Here is a 17481-nt window from a genome sequence, read left to right on the forward strand (position 1 = left end):
CAGAAGCGAACGATCATCAGATCTTTTGGCGGTTTGTCCTGGACGCCATTATTACGCAGTTAGATACAACAAATTATAAAGCAGTTACAAGTTAATGTTTTCATCATAATTAGAGGTAATTAAAATAATCTAATATACCTATCTACCTTTCTTCGACATTATATACAATGATTTGAAAGAGAAAAAAACGATTTATAATAATTATAATTAGTTAGATACATATATATACATATATATGTACATGTATGTACACAATTTTATATATATATATATATATATAGTATACCGTTAAGAGTTGATTAAACGTAAGGGAGACATACGATAATATAAAAAAATATAGATAATATTTCGATTTATTATTAAACGTGCCTACGTGATACAAATCAGGGGACAACACAATTTCATATTATCATCTTTAAATGTATTAAATATGTTTTTTTTTTCTTTTCCTTTTTTTTTTTTTTTCTTTCTTGCGTGTACGTGACAAAGTTCTAATTAATTATACAGCTTATCTATAGGAAATGGGGTTATTTCAACGAAGTTTACCAGATCGGTACATAGTAGACTATCACAAAGTTGATTGCTGGTTCGATTTCGTACGTGGCGTTGAGTTCGTACGTGGGCGTTTCTAAAATGATCACAGTCGTGTGTTGAACAAGACTAAAAGAGCTCTCTCTTTCTCTCTCTCTCTCTCTCTCTTTCTTTTTATTTCTTTCTATTCCTCTTTTCTTTATTCTTTTCGAAAAGAATTTCGCCAGATTATATCCGATGGATTTTTTTTTTTTTTTTTTTTTTTTTTGACTTATACATTATTGTAACATTCCGGGCTCTCTGACCACTAATAAAATCGTTTCCAACTTGTTTATATTATACAATCTACAGTACAAACCATTATAAATCACTTTCATTCAACACGTCTCGCACATAACTCTTTCTCTTTCCTTTCTCTCTTTCATTATGCTTTTTCATTTCTTTCTTTTTTTTCTTTCCTTTATCGTACCCCAAGAAATAAAAGCGTATAATACGATCCCGTTTGAAAGAAACAAAAAGCAGGAAAGATTTTTACGCAGTTTTAGAAGACACCCGGTATAATGTTTACGCTGTAAAACATTTTTACAGAGTAAAATGAGTCGCTCCGGTGATCACGAAATATGATTGATACGACAATATTATTCTCTCTATCATACAAATACAATGAGACAGCGTGTGCGCGAATTTTATGTATGTATTAATATTAATGTATGTTATATGTTTATGCATGTCCTGTTTTTTTTTTTTTTTTTATGTACTTGTGTCCTTTTTTTATGGGGTTCATTTCTCTCTCTCTCTCTCTCTCTCTCTCTCTCTCATATATATTAAAGAATATATTATTCCTAGGTACTTTTGCGATGCCGTGCGATTATTCTAAATATTCAATTGGATGTAAAGATATCAACAATGCCGTGCTAATATTAATACCAACGATATAGGCTTATAATATTTTTACGTTTAAGTTTCGATTTTTTTCCAACAAATTATTTTCCTTCTCTCTCTCTCTCTCTCTCTCTCTCTCATTCTCTCTTTCTCTTTCCCTCCCCCCTCTATCTATCTCTAACTTTCCTTTCGATTGACGAATAATAACGATGCAGTATTGTTTTTTTTTTTTCTTAATTATCACTGCATATTGAAAATAATTTTGAAAAAGGAGATTTATAGAAATAATTTTAATTCGCACGTCACCGTCGTATGTAGACGATATATATATAAATTTTTCATATATATACACCACGTATATATACAGCGTATATATATCGACGTCTGTAATATATATATCACTGCGTGCTCTCTGCATTTTATACGTTATTGAACGTCGTCGTAAAACTGCAAATAAAAATAACGGGGTTTAATTAAAGCGCATACAAATAAACATTCGTACGCATACATATGTACGTGTGTGCGAAAACGCAAGCTGTATAAATATTAACTTTTTTTTTGCTTCTTTATATCGAATTTTCATCTCCTCTCGTTTCCTTCTTTCGCTTCGCGAAATAGAATAAATACCTTTTCTTTTTTCTTTTCGTAATTTTTTTTTTTGTTTTTGTTTTCTTCTTTTAGTTCTTTTTTCTTCTTTTTTTTTTTTTTTTTATATTTTCTTCGACGTATAATTACATACAGAATTTGTTCTTTCCTAAAATGTTTAAATCCGTTCGAACGTTAAGATAATTTGTCGAGGATTATATCCAGCAAATGCACGCGTTCTTTTAATTATTCATTTATTTATTTATTTAATTTCTTTTCTTTTTCTGCCTTTCACGCCCACCTCTTTTTTATATTTATTTATTTTTTTTTTATCCCTCTCTCTCTCTCTCTCTCTCACTTTTTTCTCTTAATATTATTTACGAATCTTAATAAATTACGTCTGCCAAAGAATGTTTTTTTTTTTTTCATTTTTTGTTGTTTTTTAATATTTTCGAGAAAAACGAACAACGTCGACTTTTCTTCTCTGTCAGTTGGATCGTTATTATTATTATTATTATTATTATTATTATTATTATTATTATTATTATTATTGTTATTATTAATATTATTATTATTATTATTATTATTTTATTATTCATTTTTTTGTTGTTGTAATGAATTATCGAGAATCTACGTACAATATCGTCGCTCGATACTATATGCAATATGTAAAATATATAGTATATCTTTTCTTCATTTTCTTTCGCTCGTTAGAAAAAGAAAAATCGTCATTAGAAAATATTATACCATGACAGATTGGTGGGTGCGATTGTAATATTAAAAATCGCTCTCATTTTATTTGTTTATTACTTTCTCCCCCTTTTGTTTTTTTTTCTTTTTTTTTTTTTTCTTTTTTTATGAATCTTCCGCCCTCTTCTTCCTCCTCATTATTCTCAGTAACATCATCTTCAATCGCGATTTAATTCATGGCACTAAAGGTCAGCTTTTACAATAGCGAAACGAAAGAATCAGATCTATTATCGTATTTTTGTTACTTTGTTTAAAAATCGTATTATCTGTTACTGGATTAAAGTTTCATACTTCTGCTCCTCTCTATGTGTAATATGTGTGTCTGTGTTTGCATGCTCTTATGTATATATTTTGTGTGTATATGCAATAAAACAGCTGTACACTTCGGTGGAACGAGCCTATGATTATTTCTTTTTTTGTTTTTGCAACTTTAACTTTTTAATTTAAAACGTCTAGCTCCAATTATAATATTGTTTATTATTTATTCATATTATGTTAATAATTAAATGTCTTTTGATAATTCATATACATATACATACATATATATATGTATGTATGTATTTTACATGAATCAATTATGAAAGTAGATTAAAGCATATACTTTTTTAAAAATTTTCTTCATTATAATTTAGATCTATATAATCGAATTATTGAATTTTTATAAATTCATATTCGCTCTCTTTTAGGCCACTCTTATAATATATGCTTTAATTATCTACTATTACCTTTGCACTCAATTTATTCATTTTTTTCTTGCTTCTTTTTATCACACACGTTTTTTAGAAATTAGAATTGCAGTGTTCTTTATAATTTAATAATAAATCGTGCGATATATATGGTGTTAGAGAGAGAGATCACGTGTTAAAAACAAAGATTTTCATGAATATATAAAGAAAAAAAAAAAAAAATAAATAATAAAATAATAAAAAGAAATTTTGGTCGTTGTCAACTCCATTTTTACATATAATTAACACTCCAACTCTAAGGCCAATTATAATATCGTATGGTATATTCCATTGAATTTTTTTCACATTCACAAATAATTAAATAATCATTAATTGTTAGGCCAGTTTAGGATCCATTTGATTCACACCTTTGAGATCATTAATTCAGATAAAACATTTCTCCTTGTTTTTTTTTTTTTTTTTTTTTTTTTTTTTCCCCCTATAAACATCGGCCAAAATAGTATGTATTTATATGACAATTGGAGTATACACGTGTGTAAACGAGCCTATAATTAATTAATTTTATTTAGCACCGGAATTCTACCGAAGTATACAACAAAGACATTTATTTATTAAACTATTTTTTGTAATTCGAGCTCATCATTCTTTTCGCTACATACACTCTAATAATCTGGGTACTTGGAAAAGACTTGGCAATTAGAAATAATTCTAAGATGTTCGACATTTTTCCAAATCGCTTATTAACATTCATTATTATCATCATCATCATCATCATCATCATATTTTATCTTGAAATGTATTCCTCGTTCGCGGTAAAAAAAAAAAGTTTAAGCGAATTTCTGCATAGCAAGTTAGCATTTTGTACTATTTTTTTTCTTTTCTTTTTTAATTATTTTTATTTAATTTCTTTTCTTTTTGTTTTTTTTTTTTTTTGTTTTTATATTTTTCCTTCTATTTTTTTTTCTTTTTTTAATTTTTCGGAAGAACTGCTGCCTGTTTTTCGTCGAAGATCCCTCGTTTAGACACATTCTTTCGGAACTAAATCGTCGTCGTCGTCGTCGTCGACGTTTGATCACAGCGATTACTATATTGTCACATTCACTAAGTTAGAGAGAGCTTTTGACAATTTTTCTACATTCGAAGTACGTACATACATACATACATACATACATAAATGCACAGATGCATACATACGTACATACATTTATACATATGTATATATGTATGTAGAAAAAAAAACGTTCTTTATTTCAATTGATCTATTATTTATCTATCATCGGTCGTCTATCGAAAAAGACAAAGAATTTGATAATGGCAGTTTGACCAATCGAAACCATAAAACGCACTCGAGTTTACCATAGAAAAATCTCGCCATTTTTATCGCCTGTACAGAGTCAACAACAACAATAACAACAATAACAACGACGACGACGACGCAATCAAAATAATTAAAAAAATAAAAAATAAAAAAAAAATAAAAAAGAAAAGAAAGAAACTACGTATTCGGACTTTTCAATAAATATTTCTCCTTAGACACGTTACATGAAATTATTATTATAACGTTTGAATATTATCGAAAACGATTCTTACATTTATTCTTCCCATCTCATACTTTTACAGAAAATTCATGGTGTTCTATTTATTTATTTATTTATTTATTTATTTATTTTCCCATTGTTTTTCCTTCTTCTTTTCCTTTCTTTTACTCTTTTCTTCTCTTTGCTTTTTTATGTGTGTATGTTTGCGTGCGTTTGCATACGTGAACCTCGGTGAAAATACGTATCAATTTGACGATGTATCTCAACAACAATTCTTAAGAAGCTAATATAATCGATTGATAGTAATCGAACATAGAGGAGAATATTATTCGCATATCGTTATTGCAATTAATTTTTATCCGCGATACAAAAGGCAATGTCATCTTAAAATTTTAATGATTCTCTATTGGAAAAAGAGAGAAGCCTCTACGAGGATGGAAACTTCAACTTGTCGAAGATCACAAAATGCTTTTTTTTCTTCGGTAAATACATACGTATATATCTATGTATGTTTGCATGTATGAATGTATGTATGTATATATATATATATATATATATATATATATATGTATATATATATATATATATATATATATAGATATATGTACGTATGTGTATTGTGTATACATACAAAGCAAAACATATTTTCAATTTATGATCAACGAAAAATAATTCATTAAGTGTGCTCTAATTCTTGGTTTGTTCGTTCTCTTTTCTGTCCCATCTTTTTCTTTCTGTTGTGAATTACAGCGGCACTGTTGATTCTTTAAAGAAAAAAGAAAAGAAAGAAAGAAAGAAAAAGAGAAGTAAAATAAAATAAAAAAAAAAAAAAAAAAAAAAGGAGAAAAGAGAAAACCACATGAATAGGGATTGCTGATTCACGCGCAAATTAGCTTAAATTCGGCTTGTGTCTATGTGTGTGTTTGTGTATTTATGCATGTACATACGCGAATATATGTGTGAAATCACTAAAGAGACATACATACATATAAACACAGTCGTAAAATTCATAGGACTTTACAAAATTAAAATGATCGTCTGGATTATAATGATACGCAAGAATTTCATTTGTTTATTATTGACCTAAATAAATCGTAAAAATTTGATATAATAAAATAAATAAAATAATAAAAGTAAGATAGAGAGAGAGAGAGAGAGAGAGAGAGAGAGCGAGTGAGTTTTGTGTGTATGAGATAGAGACAGAGATAGGCAGAGAGAAATAGAGAGAGAGAGAGCGAGAGGGAAAAAAACAAAACACAAAATAAATAAAATAGAATAAAATAAAATAAAATAAAATAAAATAAAATAAAATAAAATAATATGAAAGAGAAACACATTTCTATATAAATTGCATAAAATGGCAGTGAACGCGTTAATAATGTATATAATATCGTTAAGACTTCTGAAATGGGTCTTTGGTTCTGTAGCAATGTGCTACGTCAACTTTCAAAAAGAAGCACTGCATCCACTTGCGAGATGGAAGCAAAATAATTCTGGACAAGGAAACGACACGCTATAATAATTAACATCATTTGAAAAACACTTCCTTCGGAGGTTCATCTCCTTGGTACATTTGTACATGTCAAATGAGCCTCGATCATCATCATCATCATCATCATCATCATCATCAATATCATCATTATCATCATCAATATCATCATTATCATCATCATCATCAATATCATCAGCATCATCATCATCATCGTCATCGTCATCTCATCATCATCAGTATTATCAGTATCATCATCACGCTTATGTAATGTAAGAGCGTTGTCAGCGATAGGATGCACGAAGCAAAAAGTGAAAATGAGAAACCGTAAAATTATATTTATATGATGTTCCATTAAGCAAATTTAAGCAATTCCAAAAAAAAAAAAAAAAAAAAAAACAAAAAAAAAATAATTAAATAAATAAAAAAAAAAAGAAAGAAACAAGCAATGTTTTATCGTATCGTGCTCTCGCAAATTCCTTAATGACTCCTAGAGATATCGCAATTTACATTATATTATTTTATATTTTCATTTAGGTTTTGTCATTTCTTATGAATGATGCTTAAATGTTAAGTTGAGAAAATAATTCTTCTTTTTTTCTTCTTCTTCATCTTCTTCATCTTTTTATTCTTTTTCTTCTAATTCTTCTTTCTCTTTCATATTTTTTTTTTTTCGTTTTTTCTTTTCATATATATATAAAACAAGCAAAGTGTGTATGTGTATGTCGTTACACAAGCCGTTTCGTTGATACAAATGCACACCATCACTTTCGGAAGTTTTCGGAAACGAAACAATAGAAGAGAATAATAATTAATTGATAAACGTGCAAACATTGTTATCTATTTCATATATTATTTAGAAGATAATTAATTCCTCATTTTTTCGAAATAACATATCAAGAATGTGTGTGATATATCGTGAAACGTTAAGATATATAAGTTATTATACTTAAACAAGAGACATCCCCTTTTCATTCAAACAGTTTTTCATTTTAAATGCACGTCCAGTTTATTATCTCTTTGTACCTCTGGCAGTAATCGGAAAGATAGCGTGCATCGATTTCAACGCAACAACCTATATATTAAAACTTGTCTCTTCACATATATATTTTTCATTTCCTTAAGTCTTTTTTAATTTTTTTTTTTTTTTATTGTTTTTTTTTTATTTTTTTTATTTTTTTTTATTGTTTTTTTCTTTTTTATTATTATTTTTCATTTTATCTTTTACTTTTATTTTACGGATCAATGGTTCCAGCAGAGATATCTAATGATAGATATTTTCTTTTTTGTCCTTTTTTTTTTACTTGTTTTTTCATTTGTTTATGTTCTTTTAAAGTATGTGCTTTCTCGTTAGAACGCGAATCGAGAGAATCATAAAAGAATGTAAAGAAGAAAATATTACAAATTTTTAACCTCCGAGAACCATCATATTATTAATCTCTCTTTCTTTCTCTTTTTCCCTTTTTAATTTTATTTGTATTTTTTTTTCCTTTTTCTTTTTAACTTTTTTTTTTTTTTAAATTATTGTATCCTGTTCTTTGCGCTGAGCGTATTGCAACTCTAAGAATTTTCGTGAAATATCGTCGATTAGAAAGCACAAAAAGTATCATTTTTAATTACTTTGGGATGATGTACTATGCATTGCAATCTTCCTACGTTGTTTCGCTTTCTTTTCTTTTTTCTCTTCGTTTGTTTTTTTTTTTTTTTTTTTTTCTTTACGCTGTTTTCAATCGAAATCTTTCAACTTTTTGCTATTATAATAAAAGTTTTTCGAGCAATATGGGCACTTTTTACTGTTTTTTCTTTTTTCTTTTTTGTTTTCTTTTTTTTTCTTAAACGTCGCCCCTGTGTGTTCAACGAAAGTCAGTCGTAACACGTAAATTTTCACGTGATTAAACGAGGACTGTGTAAACCTTCGACCTGAGTATCTATTTGAGGATGATGTTGGGTATCGGGTGGTCCCCAATCGTGCAAATTTCCACTGTTCGCTAATCGGTGAGTGAGTCGATGTGCTATTGAAAAACCTCCACTACCTTCCAATTGCGTTAGGACTATGATAACTTGTCTGGAAAAATAAATATCGTAAGGATTCCAATTTTATAATAATATAACGAGTAAAGTGTACCTGTGAAGTGGGGGAACACTATCGGCAGTTCTGAGCTGTCCTCTTGTGGACACAACGTTATAGCTTTCATGGCAGTCACATTTTACGTGTATCCATTTATTAACATGACGATTTTCTACCATTACCACCAAACCAGCCCATCCTTTGGTTAAATAATACGCCGTCATACCTTCTCTTCCCTAAAAAAAAAAAAGAAAAACAAGAAAAAGAAAAAACAAAAGAAAAAAAAAATATTTCTCTTACTTTCGATCAATGTTATAAAATTGAAATCGATAATAAATCAACAAAGTTTCTTTTTTACCTCGTGTCGCTGTCCTTTCGCTAAAGTTAAACTTATAATCGCATCGGCCAATACGAATGCAGGAGGAGAAATTTGTTCTACCAAAAGTCTCTTAGAGCTATGTATTGCGAGAACATACTCCGGATAACTGGATGTATCCTCCATACCGGTATGCCAATGATTAAATGCCAAACATACGACTATATACAAGTCCCTTTCTAACATTTTGTGACATCCAACGAATCCTCGTACCTGCCGCTTACTATGCTCTACCAATCTCCCCACTTCTGGTGCCGCTGGTGATCGCGTGCGAAATACAACCACACATAGATCTAACTGAGAACGTTGTGACTTTTCAGAATTCCTACGTATTTTTCAAACAAACAAATTCTTAAGGTCTTACTTTTACTCGACCGTCAAGTTAATAGAAAAATGCATACCTTTGACCCTCTTGGAATAATGTGAATTCAGTCTCAGTTGGTTCTAATACTGTTAACAATACGCACGATAAATGCCTGAGAGATGATAAAGGCGGTAGCGTACCACGTAATCTAACTTCGCTCCAACCAACTCTAGTTTTGCATATATCTATGCAATCGAAATATTTTAAAACGTCGTCAAAGGAAATCCAAAACACACCGTCCGAAGCACCGTGTGGCATTAACATTTCTCGCAATTGCGGAGTCCATATAGGACTGTCGTCTGACCAATCTCCTTTCCAGCTGTAATGACCCCAGGGGTTTCGTAATCTTAACAAACGTATTCCCTAAAAAGAGATATTTCATTGTAGTTCGATCGTATCGTCGAATGTTATTACAATGTTTCGTTATAACTTACCTGAACGTCACGTACATCAAGTACGGAATAAGCGTGCCTGAAACAATTGTTTAAGTTATAAAAATTCGTAGAATGTATTTTATTGAGCGTTGTTGGGATTTATTAAGTTTGAAGTCTACCTTGGCCTTAAACCTTTTCTTTGATACTCTTCTTCGTCGACTTTCATATTACCACCGCCACAGCTAGCACCCATCAAAAACATAGCTTGTCTCGATGACAAAAGTTGTGCCCAAATTAGATCCTTATCAAGTTCATCTTCACTTGGTAATGCCGAAGGTTGCAAAGGTACACTTTCGCATGGTGCACCGGTTAACGTAGCCAAACCTTCTATAGCTCTGCCCGATACTAAAGCTTCGTAACAACCATGAATTTTAGCAACGGCCTTTTCGATTAACGGTACCCAAAGTTGTTTTCTTTTTGCCTGTGAATATACTAAGTGACCTCTTTTGTCACAAGGCAAGAGATCATCGACCAATACCGTTGTCCATTTTCCATCTTTACAAAGTCTAACTTGATAAGCCCCTTCAGGACACGTTTCTCTCATCACGAGAACCCTTCTTACGAGTTCGTCGCTTTCCGCCAATACGGCCAAAGCTGAAAGTAACCAGCAATTTCCTAAGACTCCTTGCGAAATATCTGAGGGCAACGGTGTTCTAAAAACGGCCCATGGCAGTTTAGAGTCGACGCTCGAGTCAACATTAATTTGATGAGGTCTTCTCCATTGAACTACGTGATTATCTTTCGTATCCGCGGGATTATAGTACAAAGATTTTGGAGCTGGTGGAAATGAATCGTCGACAAAGGGCTCGTTCGTCTTGAAAAGAAAAAAGAAAAAAAAAAAAAAAGAAAAGAAAAGAAAATGTGAAATGTACTTCAGTCGATTATTATAAAATGAAAACTTAGTATCGTGCGGTTTTAATTTAGTTCAACATTGTATTACCTCTTTACAATAACGTACTATACGCTCCCATTTTTCTAATGCTTCTCTTTCCTCCAATTGTCTTAAATTTTCCATTACCACACTTTCCTGACGTTGCATCGTAAGTGTACTAGTACCAGCTTCGATAAGTCTTGGTCTATCCCCCGATGCTTCGGATAAGGTCTTCGAGCTTTGGCACATCTCGCAAGTTCTGTTTGTACTCTTATTTTCATAAGTACACAACTTACATTGCCACTGTAAAGAGCAAAGAAAAAAAAAAAAAAAAAAGTCTATATGAGATTATCACAGGGAGAAAGAGCATAAATAGAAAAAAAGTTCTTACTTGAGTATGACTTGGATCTTTAGATCGTGAATGTCTTTTGTCAGCTATCGAAGAACCGTTTCTTCGTACGGAATTTCTATATTTTTGGGCAACAACTTTTGAATTTGCTGGGTGACAAAGTCTTGGACTTGGACTTCTTTGTCCTTGAATTCTATTGTCCTTGGGCACTTCTAAAAAGTCTGCTAACGTTTTACAGGCATTACAAGTTTGTGCTGACAGCGGATTCCTTAATGTACACGAGGGGCATACCCAACTCTCCCCTTTTCTTAATGTAGCATCCTCTAAGTGCATTATGCTTTTAAGTTTGGAGCCACCACATGCTTCGCACGTAGTTCGCGAAACAGCATTAAGTAATGTACACTTCTTACAAGTCCAAACCGGAGAAGGAGGAGGATCCAATTGATCGTCCAAATCAGACTCTGCCGTAGCCAAGGTAGCCGATTTTGGTGGGATATATCTGACACTGTCTCGTGACACTATAATGGGAGACTGCACTCGCATAGGACAACTAGCTCCATCCTTCGTCACAGTTATTAAACTAGGTTGTGTGAGAGAAGGTGGTGATCTAGGGGAACCACAAATATCGCAAGCCACAGACCACAGAGGATTGTAGGCATAAGAACACTTTTGACACGTCCACATACGTTTTAAAGGACTCACACTGGCTACATCACTAACAGGGCTGGTAGCTTCGCTATGTGCCTTGGTGGCTAGTAAACCTAATTTGCTGCTTTGCTTCTTTGGCAATGGTGGTGGAACATCAGGCTCGCTGATACCTATATATGAATACTTTGGTTTTGAGGTGAAACCAATGGAATGTGGAGGTACCGCTGGTGGTTCTTCGTCGTTTAGACTCCTACGATTTATTGTCTTCCTTTGAGTCACATTTGTAATAGAATTGACATCAGAGAAAGATCGTCTATAAGACAATGGACCTGCCGAGGACAGTGCACGTGTTTCCCAAGCAGGAACACTGATAACAACACCACTGCATGGTGCTGGGCTTCTAGGTGCTTCGCACGCTTCACATTGCTCCAATCCCGGTGCATTATCGAGCGTACAATTATCGCAACTCCACAAGGCATCATCCTGATGGGCTTCAGACACTACTAAGCTGGTGGGTCTTTGAATGACGAGTTCAGAGAGCTTTTGTACGACGGAGCCATTAGATAAAGAACGACTCACTTTGGATTTAACTCTTTCATACATAGAAGGACTGTGACGCTTAGGAGAACGTTGAGAAGTTTCCGCATTATCTGAGTAGGGAAGCGACGTTGGATCCATTGTTTCGAGCGTAGGTAATGTCCACTCCTCGCGAACGTTTCTTCCTCTTTCACTGCGACTTATACTTGTCAATTGTGCCATACCTATCCAATCAAAATAATGATCATAATCTAAATATCTTATGTCGTATACGTAACATCATAAAAACATAAATTCTTTAATACAAATTACCTTTGTTATAAACTCTTTTGGCATTAGATGGAGTATATGTTATACTATAACCAGCATTCAAATTTTTGGTCAGATGTCCAAATACTGCATTTTTTAACAACTCTACTTTAGGTTCTTGTTTGGCTTTACATTGATTAAGTTTCTTCCCCTTCCTCGCTCCTATCTGTCTTTCATCGAGCTGGGCTATAGAAAAACTGGCATCGCAGGCTGCACAAACCAATGTGGAGCTACAACTATTATCCAATAAACAACGAATGCAGGTCCACCGTGTCACTAAGGAAGGTACAGAAGTGGATCGTTTAAGTGGCTCTCTGTCAGAGATACTCCCACACCACGAACCATAACGTGGTCTCTTCTTAAGAACATTGGTTACAGATGAATTCTTATCAACGCTAGAAAACAAATACAAGGAAAATATCTATTAACATTAACAAATAATAGAGAAACGTTTATTAAGAGATCTATGGAAAAAAAAGAAGGAAAAAAAAAAAAAAACAAACAACATAACATGTCGTCGAAATGACATGACAATGAATACAATGTAAATGCCAAGATAAACATAACAAAAATAATGTGTGTCATAGGTACAATGAATTATGTTATTCCTATGACAAAGGAAATAATTGATATTTCTCTTAGGAAGATACTTCTAATATCACAAAGAAAGAAAGAACATACACGTCTTACTATATACATATAATTTCATTTTGAAACGCTTGGCACCTTTTCGCATGGATCATAACAAGGATATGATTCTCGTTCTTGTACTTTCTGCTAGAAAAACATAAACTGGACACTGCAATGTGCAACGATCGAAGGTAGGATCTTCGATCGAGTTAATGGAGATATACCGTACAAAGGGATAACAGCAAGGAAAGGATATGTGGAAGAAGAGAGAAGAGGAGAATAGTGGTGGGTGAGAGGACGAGATCTCCTCACCGTTGAAAAAACTGTAGTGCGAGGGATTTGGTGGGCTCGCGAGTAGTGGTAATCGTATCCTCGTGGACGTCAACCTGTGGATGATTTTCAGTGGTATTGTTATCGAGCCTATGAATGTTGAGTCTCGGTGGTGGCGTCGGCGGTAATGATCCCGACGACGATGACGACGACGGCGACGTCGCAGACGATGATGATGATGGTGACGACGACGACGACGACGACGACGACGACGATGACGATGACGACGACGACGAAGAAGAAGCACCTTCCTCTTCGTCGAGTTCTTCTCCACCCTCCTCCCCCACCTCCTCCTCCTCCTCCTCCGCGTCTTTCCCCTCTTTCTTACGACGTAACTGTCTCATCCGGCGCGGAGGAGGTTCCCCGCGCTTTGTGCTCAACTCTTGGCTGAGTCTGTTCGCCCTCTCGTCATCGCTCCTGATTCGTGCCAGGCCGCACCTGGCGCATCTGGCGCTCTCCGTTGGATTTATCAGAGCGCACTCCGAGCAATGCCATTGCAACACCGATGCGATCGAGCCCATTCTCCACGCGTAGTCATGGCTCCTTCGGTCACAGGATCACCGACTCTCTTGGCAGTCACGATCCCCCCTTTCTTTTCTCTTTCCTTCCTCCCTCCCTCCCTCCCTCCCTCTCTCTCTCTCTCTCTATCTATCTTTTCTTCCACCCTTTCTATCCTTCTCGCTCTCTCTCTCTCTCTCTCTCACTCTTTCTTTCTCTCCCTTCTTTATATAAAGAACCCCCTTTGAAAAGAACACCACAACCAGTGCCAAAAAACACCTATTCCTCTCTCGAAAACGAATTAGGATCAGCAATACCGAGAGACGAGGAACCGAGCGAACGTCGCCCTCGGCCACGGCGGTAGCTCGTCGTTCTTTGTCATATGTTTCTGGCCGGCCATCTTGTTCGTTCCCTCTCTTTCTCTCTCTTTCTCCTTCTCTTTCCTTCTCTCTCTCTCTCTCTCTCTCTTCCTCTTCCGCGCGCACAGAAATCACAACACACGCGTCTCTTTTTCTCTCTCTCTCTCTCTCTCTCTTCTTTTTCTTTTTTGTTTTCTTCCACTCGATCCCTCCCTCCCTCACTCACTCTCTCTCCCTCTCTCTATTTCCCATAAGATATTTCATTTTCGTTTTCGTCATTTTCCTTCCCATTTTGTTTGTCTTCTCCTCCTCCTCCTCCTTCTTCTTCTTCTTCTTCTTCTTCTTCTTCTTCTTCTCCTCCTTTTCCTTCTTTTTCTTCTTCACCAGCAACGTTCGATCAACGTCCGAACACTCCTCCTCGTCCTTCTCCTCTCCTCCTCTTCCTCCTTTCTATTTCTCCTTATCACAGGACACTGAAAATGACAATGACGCTCCTCGTTACTAGCACGCACTTTGTTTATGCTTCGACGAGCGCCCCACCGACTAAATAGATCAATCGTTTGGAAAAGTTGATAGATAGAGGGAGAGAGAGAGAGAGAGAGACGTAGTAACACAGAACACGTCGAGTCTACTTCACTTTACTTCCCTGCGTGTTGATCGTCGTTCTCTATACGTATTGCAACTTGCAACGCAGGGACGTAACATTAATGGCGCACGCTAGGGACTATTGTACGTTACGATAAAAAAAAGAAAAGAAAAAAAAAAAAAGAAACAAAAACAAAAAAAAATGATCCAAACAAAGTGGAAAAAAGAAAAGAAAAAGAAAGAAAAGGGTTTTACTTTTAAAGATATTCTCGAATAGAGGAGAAACAATAGTATCTTTTTTTTCAAATAAATAACGAAATAAATAAATGTCACCTTAGATATCGATCTATTAATCGTAACGTTATGTAACACGAGAGAAGATAATAAAAAATACAGCTACGAGTATTATCGAAGCAATATTAATTTATCATTATATATATTAATTATGGAGAAAAGAAAGAGTCAAAGAAAATGTCGTTTACGTTGTTATCAATCGCTCGACAATATACGCTACTGTATTACGTTGCATAGGAATAGTAGTGACATCTACTAGTTAAGAATTGGAATAAACTGACGTTTGTAAGATAGTCGGTACGCACCTCACATCACCAAGTCCCTGTGGCGCAGAGGATAGCGCGTTGGACTTCTAATCCAAAGGTCGTGGGTTCGATCCCCACCAGGGATGTGTCGCGGCGGTTGGGTTTGCAACACAACGGAACAAACAACAACCAACCATCCGCCAATTTTTTTTTATACTTCGCGTTTCTATTTTATACATGATGCTCGCGATCGAATCCACGCGTTTGCATAAAAAATTAATTGATTAAATTTATATATTAAAAAAAAAAGAAAAAAAATATAATGAAAAAAAAAAAAAAAAAAAAAACAATAACAAATCGTAATGTCCACGAAGTTGATCTAAAAATTGATAAACGTTTCACTTTGACATTTGTTTTTCCAAGTTGAAATAATTCGCCGTTTGATTACACCAACGAATGATTTATAGATCGAACGTGTTCAACGTTGCAATAGAAATTCGTTTACGTTTTCATTTGATCGTTTCGTTTTAGTTAACCGATTGTTAGAAGAACGCATCTGTCTCCTTTTGGACACGCGAATTGCTCCGAGCTCGCAAAATGTATTTAGAGAAACGTCTCTTTCTTCGCTTCTTACTCGGAATTCTACGAGCTTCTCTTTGCCCCTCTTTAAAATCATTTTCGTTTTGTTGGGCTTTCAGCTTAAAACGAGAATAATACTTGAAAGGGAAGAACCCGAAGAAAGAAACGAGCTGCATCATGCGCCTCATTCTTCTTCTTCTTCTTCTTTATTTTTTTTTCTAATATTCCCCTTCTAATATTCTAATTATTTTATATATATATATATATATATATATATATATATATATATATAAAAGAAAAGAAAAAATAAACATATGAAACTCGCTATCGATGATTTGATCCTCCCCCCTCCGCATAGAAAAGAGAAAAAAAAAGTAAATAAAGAATAATAATAATAATAAACGACGAATAAATTCCTACAAGTTTAATACAGGGTGAGTCAAGATTTAATAATCAATTCTTAAGTTATCCCTTCATTGAGATTATTCAAACTAATTTTTACCTTTCTTTTCTTTTACTATCAGATTGTAAAACTAAAAGCATAGATACTTTTGGTTCATCCTATGTAAAACTATTATTATTGTCGCGTTCAACGTATTGAGATAATTTTTTTTTTGTTTTTTTTTTTTTTTTTTCATCTCTTTTTTTATTCAAGTAAATTACGTGACTGATTGAGAGACTCTTACTCGCTCTTTGGACGACAGCCAGTGCGAGATTTGCTTGCCCAGACAGTTAGACGCCTCCGATACGATTTCACCTCGTAATCATAGAACGCACATCGTAGTAAAATGTAAATAATATTTCATTTCTTTTTGTACCTTTCTTTTTTTTTTCCTTTTTCATTTCTCACATTCCCTTCTCTATTTCTCTCTCTCTCTCTCTCTTTCTCTCTTTTCTTTTTTTTCTTTCTTTTTTTTTTCACATTGACAAATCCTTTTACAATAAAAGACGATCTAATCGTAAAGAAGAAACTTATTATAAATCAGAATGATCGAGGTTAACCTTGACTGACCGAGTTTTCCTTCTTTTTTTTCTTATTTTCTCTCTCTATTTTTGTTTTTTTTTTCTTTTTTATTTTTTTATGTTTCTTATTAGTTATGAACGAATTCATTGTCTCTCGTGTACGAAAGAACGTAAATAAAGATGATAAATAAAGATGAAGTGGAAATGAATGGAGATAGGTTTTTCTTTCTCTCTCTCTCTCTCTCTCTCTCTCTCTCTCTCTCTCTCTTTTCCTATTTTTTTCTTTTTTTTTTCTTTTCGTTAGCCTTCACGACAGAAACGTCACCAACATTGGCACTAGTCGGAACAAGAGAACCGATCTAAGATTAAACGGGCATACGATTTTATTTCAATCGAGTTACGAGAATGATTTTAAAAGACAACCTTGTATCATTCTAACGCTTTATCAACGTTTGCTCAAACCTAACGAACTTGATGGGACTCAATCTAATGAACTTAATCCCTATCTGATTCTTTTGATTTACGAAGGTGTCCTCCAATTTCATACCATTCCTCCTATCATCATCCTCTTGTTTACAGCG

General features: G+C 33.7%; 2 protein-coding genes and 1 non-coding gene across 4 annotated transcripts in view; 2 read left to right on the forward strand and 1 right to left on the reverse strand.

Annotated features, from left to right (window-relative positions):
* Positions 1 to 3: 3 nt before the first annotated feature.
* The window catches only part of LOC124431482 (RNA-binding protein 25), a 60093-nt gene continuing 42615 nt past the window's right edge, over positions 4 to 17481 (forward strand). The window contains exon 1 of the mRNA XM_046979453.1: positions 4 to 115. The gene's annotated coding sequence lies outside the window, so the exon portion shown is untranslated. The remainder of the gene's footprint in view (positions 116 to 17481) is intronic.
* Positions 6815 to 14961, reverse strand: LOC124431481 (calpain-D-like). 2 transcript variants are annotated; one of them, XM_046979446.1, is made up of 10 exons: positions 13360 to 14961; positions 12421 to 12812; positions 10966 to 12332; positions 10644 to 10877; positions 9823 to 10517; positions 9704 to 9740; positions 9307 to 9632; positions 8888 to 9230; positions 8587 to 8765; positions 6815 to 8526 (listed from the first exon to the last, which is right to left on the reverse strand). In XM_046979446.1, exons 1-10 carry the CDS (start codon positions 13896 to 13898, stop codon positions 8346 to 8348), a joined length of 4293 nt encoding a protein of 1430 aa, XP_046835402.1. In that variant the 5' UTR covers positions 13899 to 14961; the 3' UTR covers positions 6815 to 8345. The 2 variants fall into 2 exon arrangements, with proteins under 2 accessions (XP_046835402.1, XP_046835403.1); XM_046979447.1 differs by lacking the exon at positions 13360 to 14961 and adding an exon at positions 13144 to 13346.
* Trnar-ucu lies at positions 15432 to 15504 on the forward strand. Its single transcript has one exon. It is a non-coding gene; the product is annotated as a tRNA-Arg (tRNA).

This window comes from Vespa crabro, chromosome 21 (genome assembly GCF_910589235.1).
Source record: "Vespa crabro chromosome 21, iyVesCrab1.2, whole genome shotgun sequence".
In the NCBI taxonomy this organism is placed as follows: domain Eukaryota; kingdom Metazoa; phylum Arthropoda; class Insecta; order Hymenoptera; family Vespidae; genus Vespa; species Vespa crabro.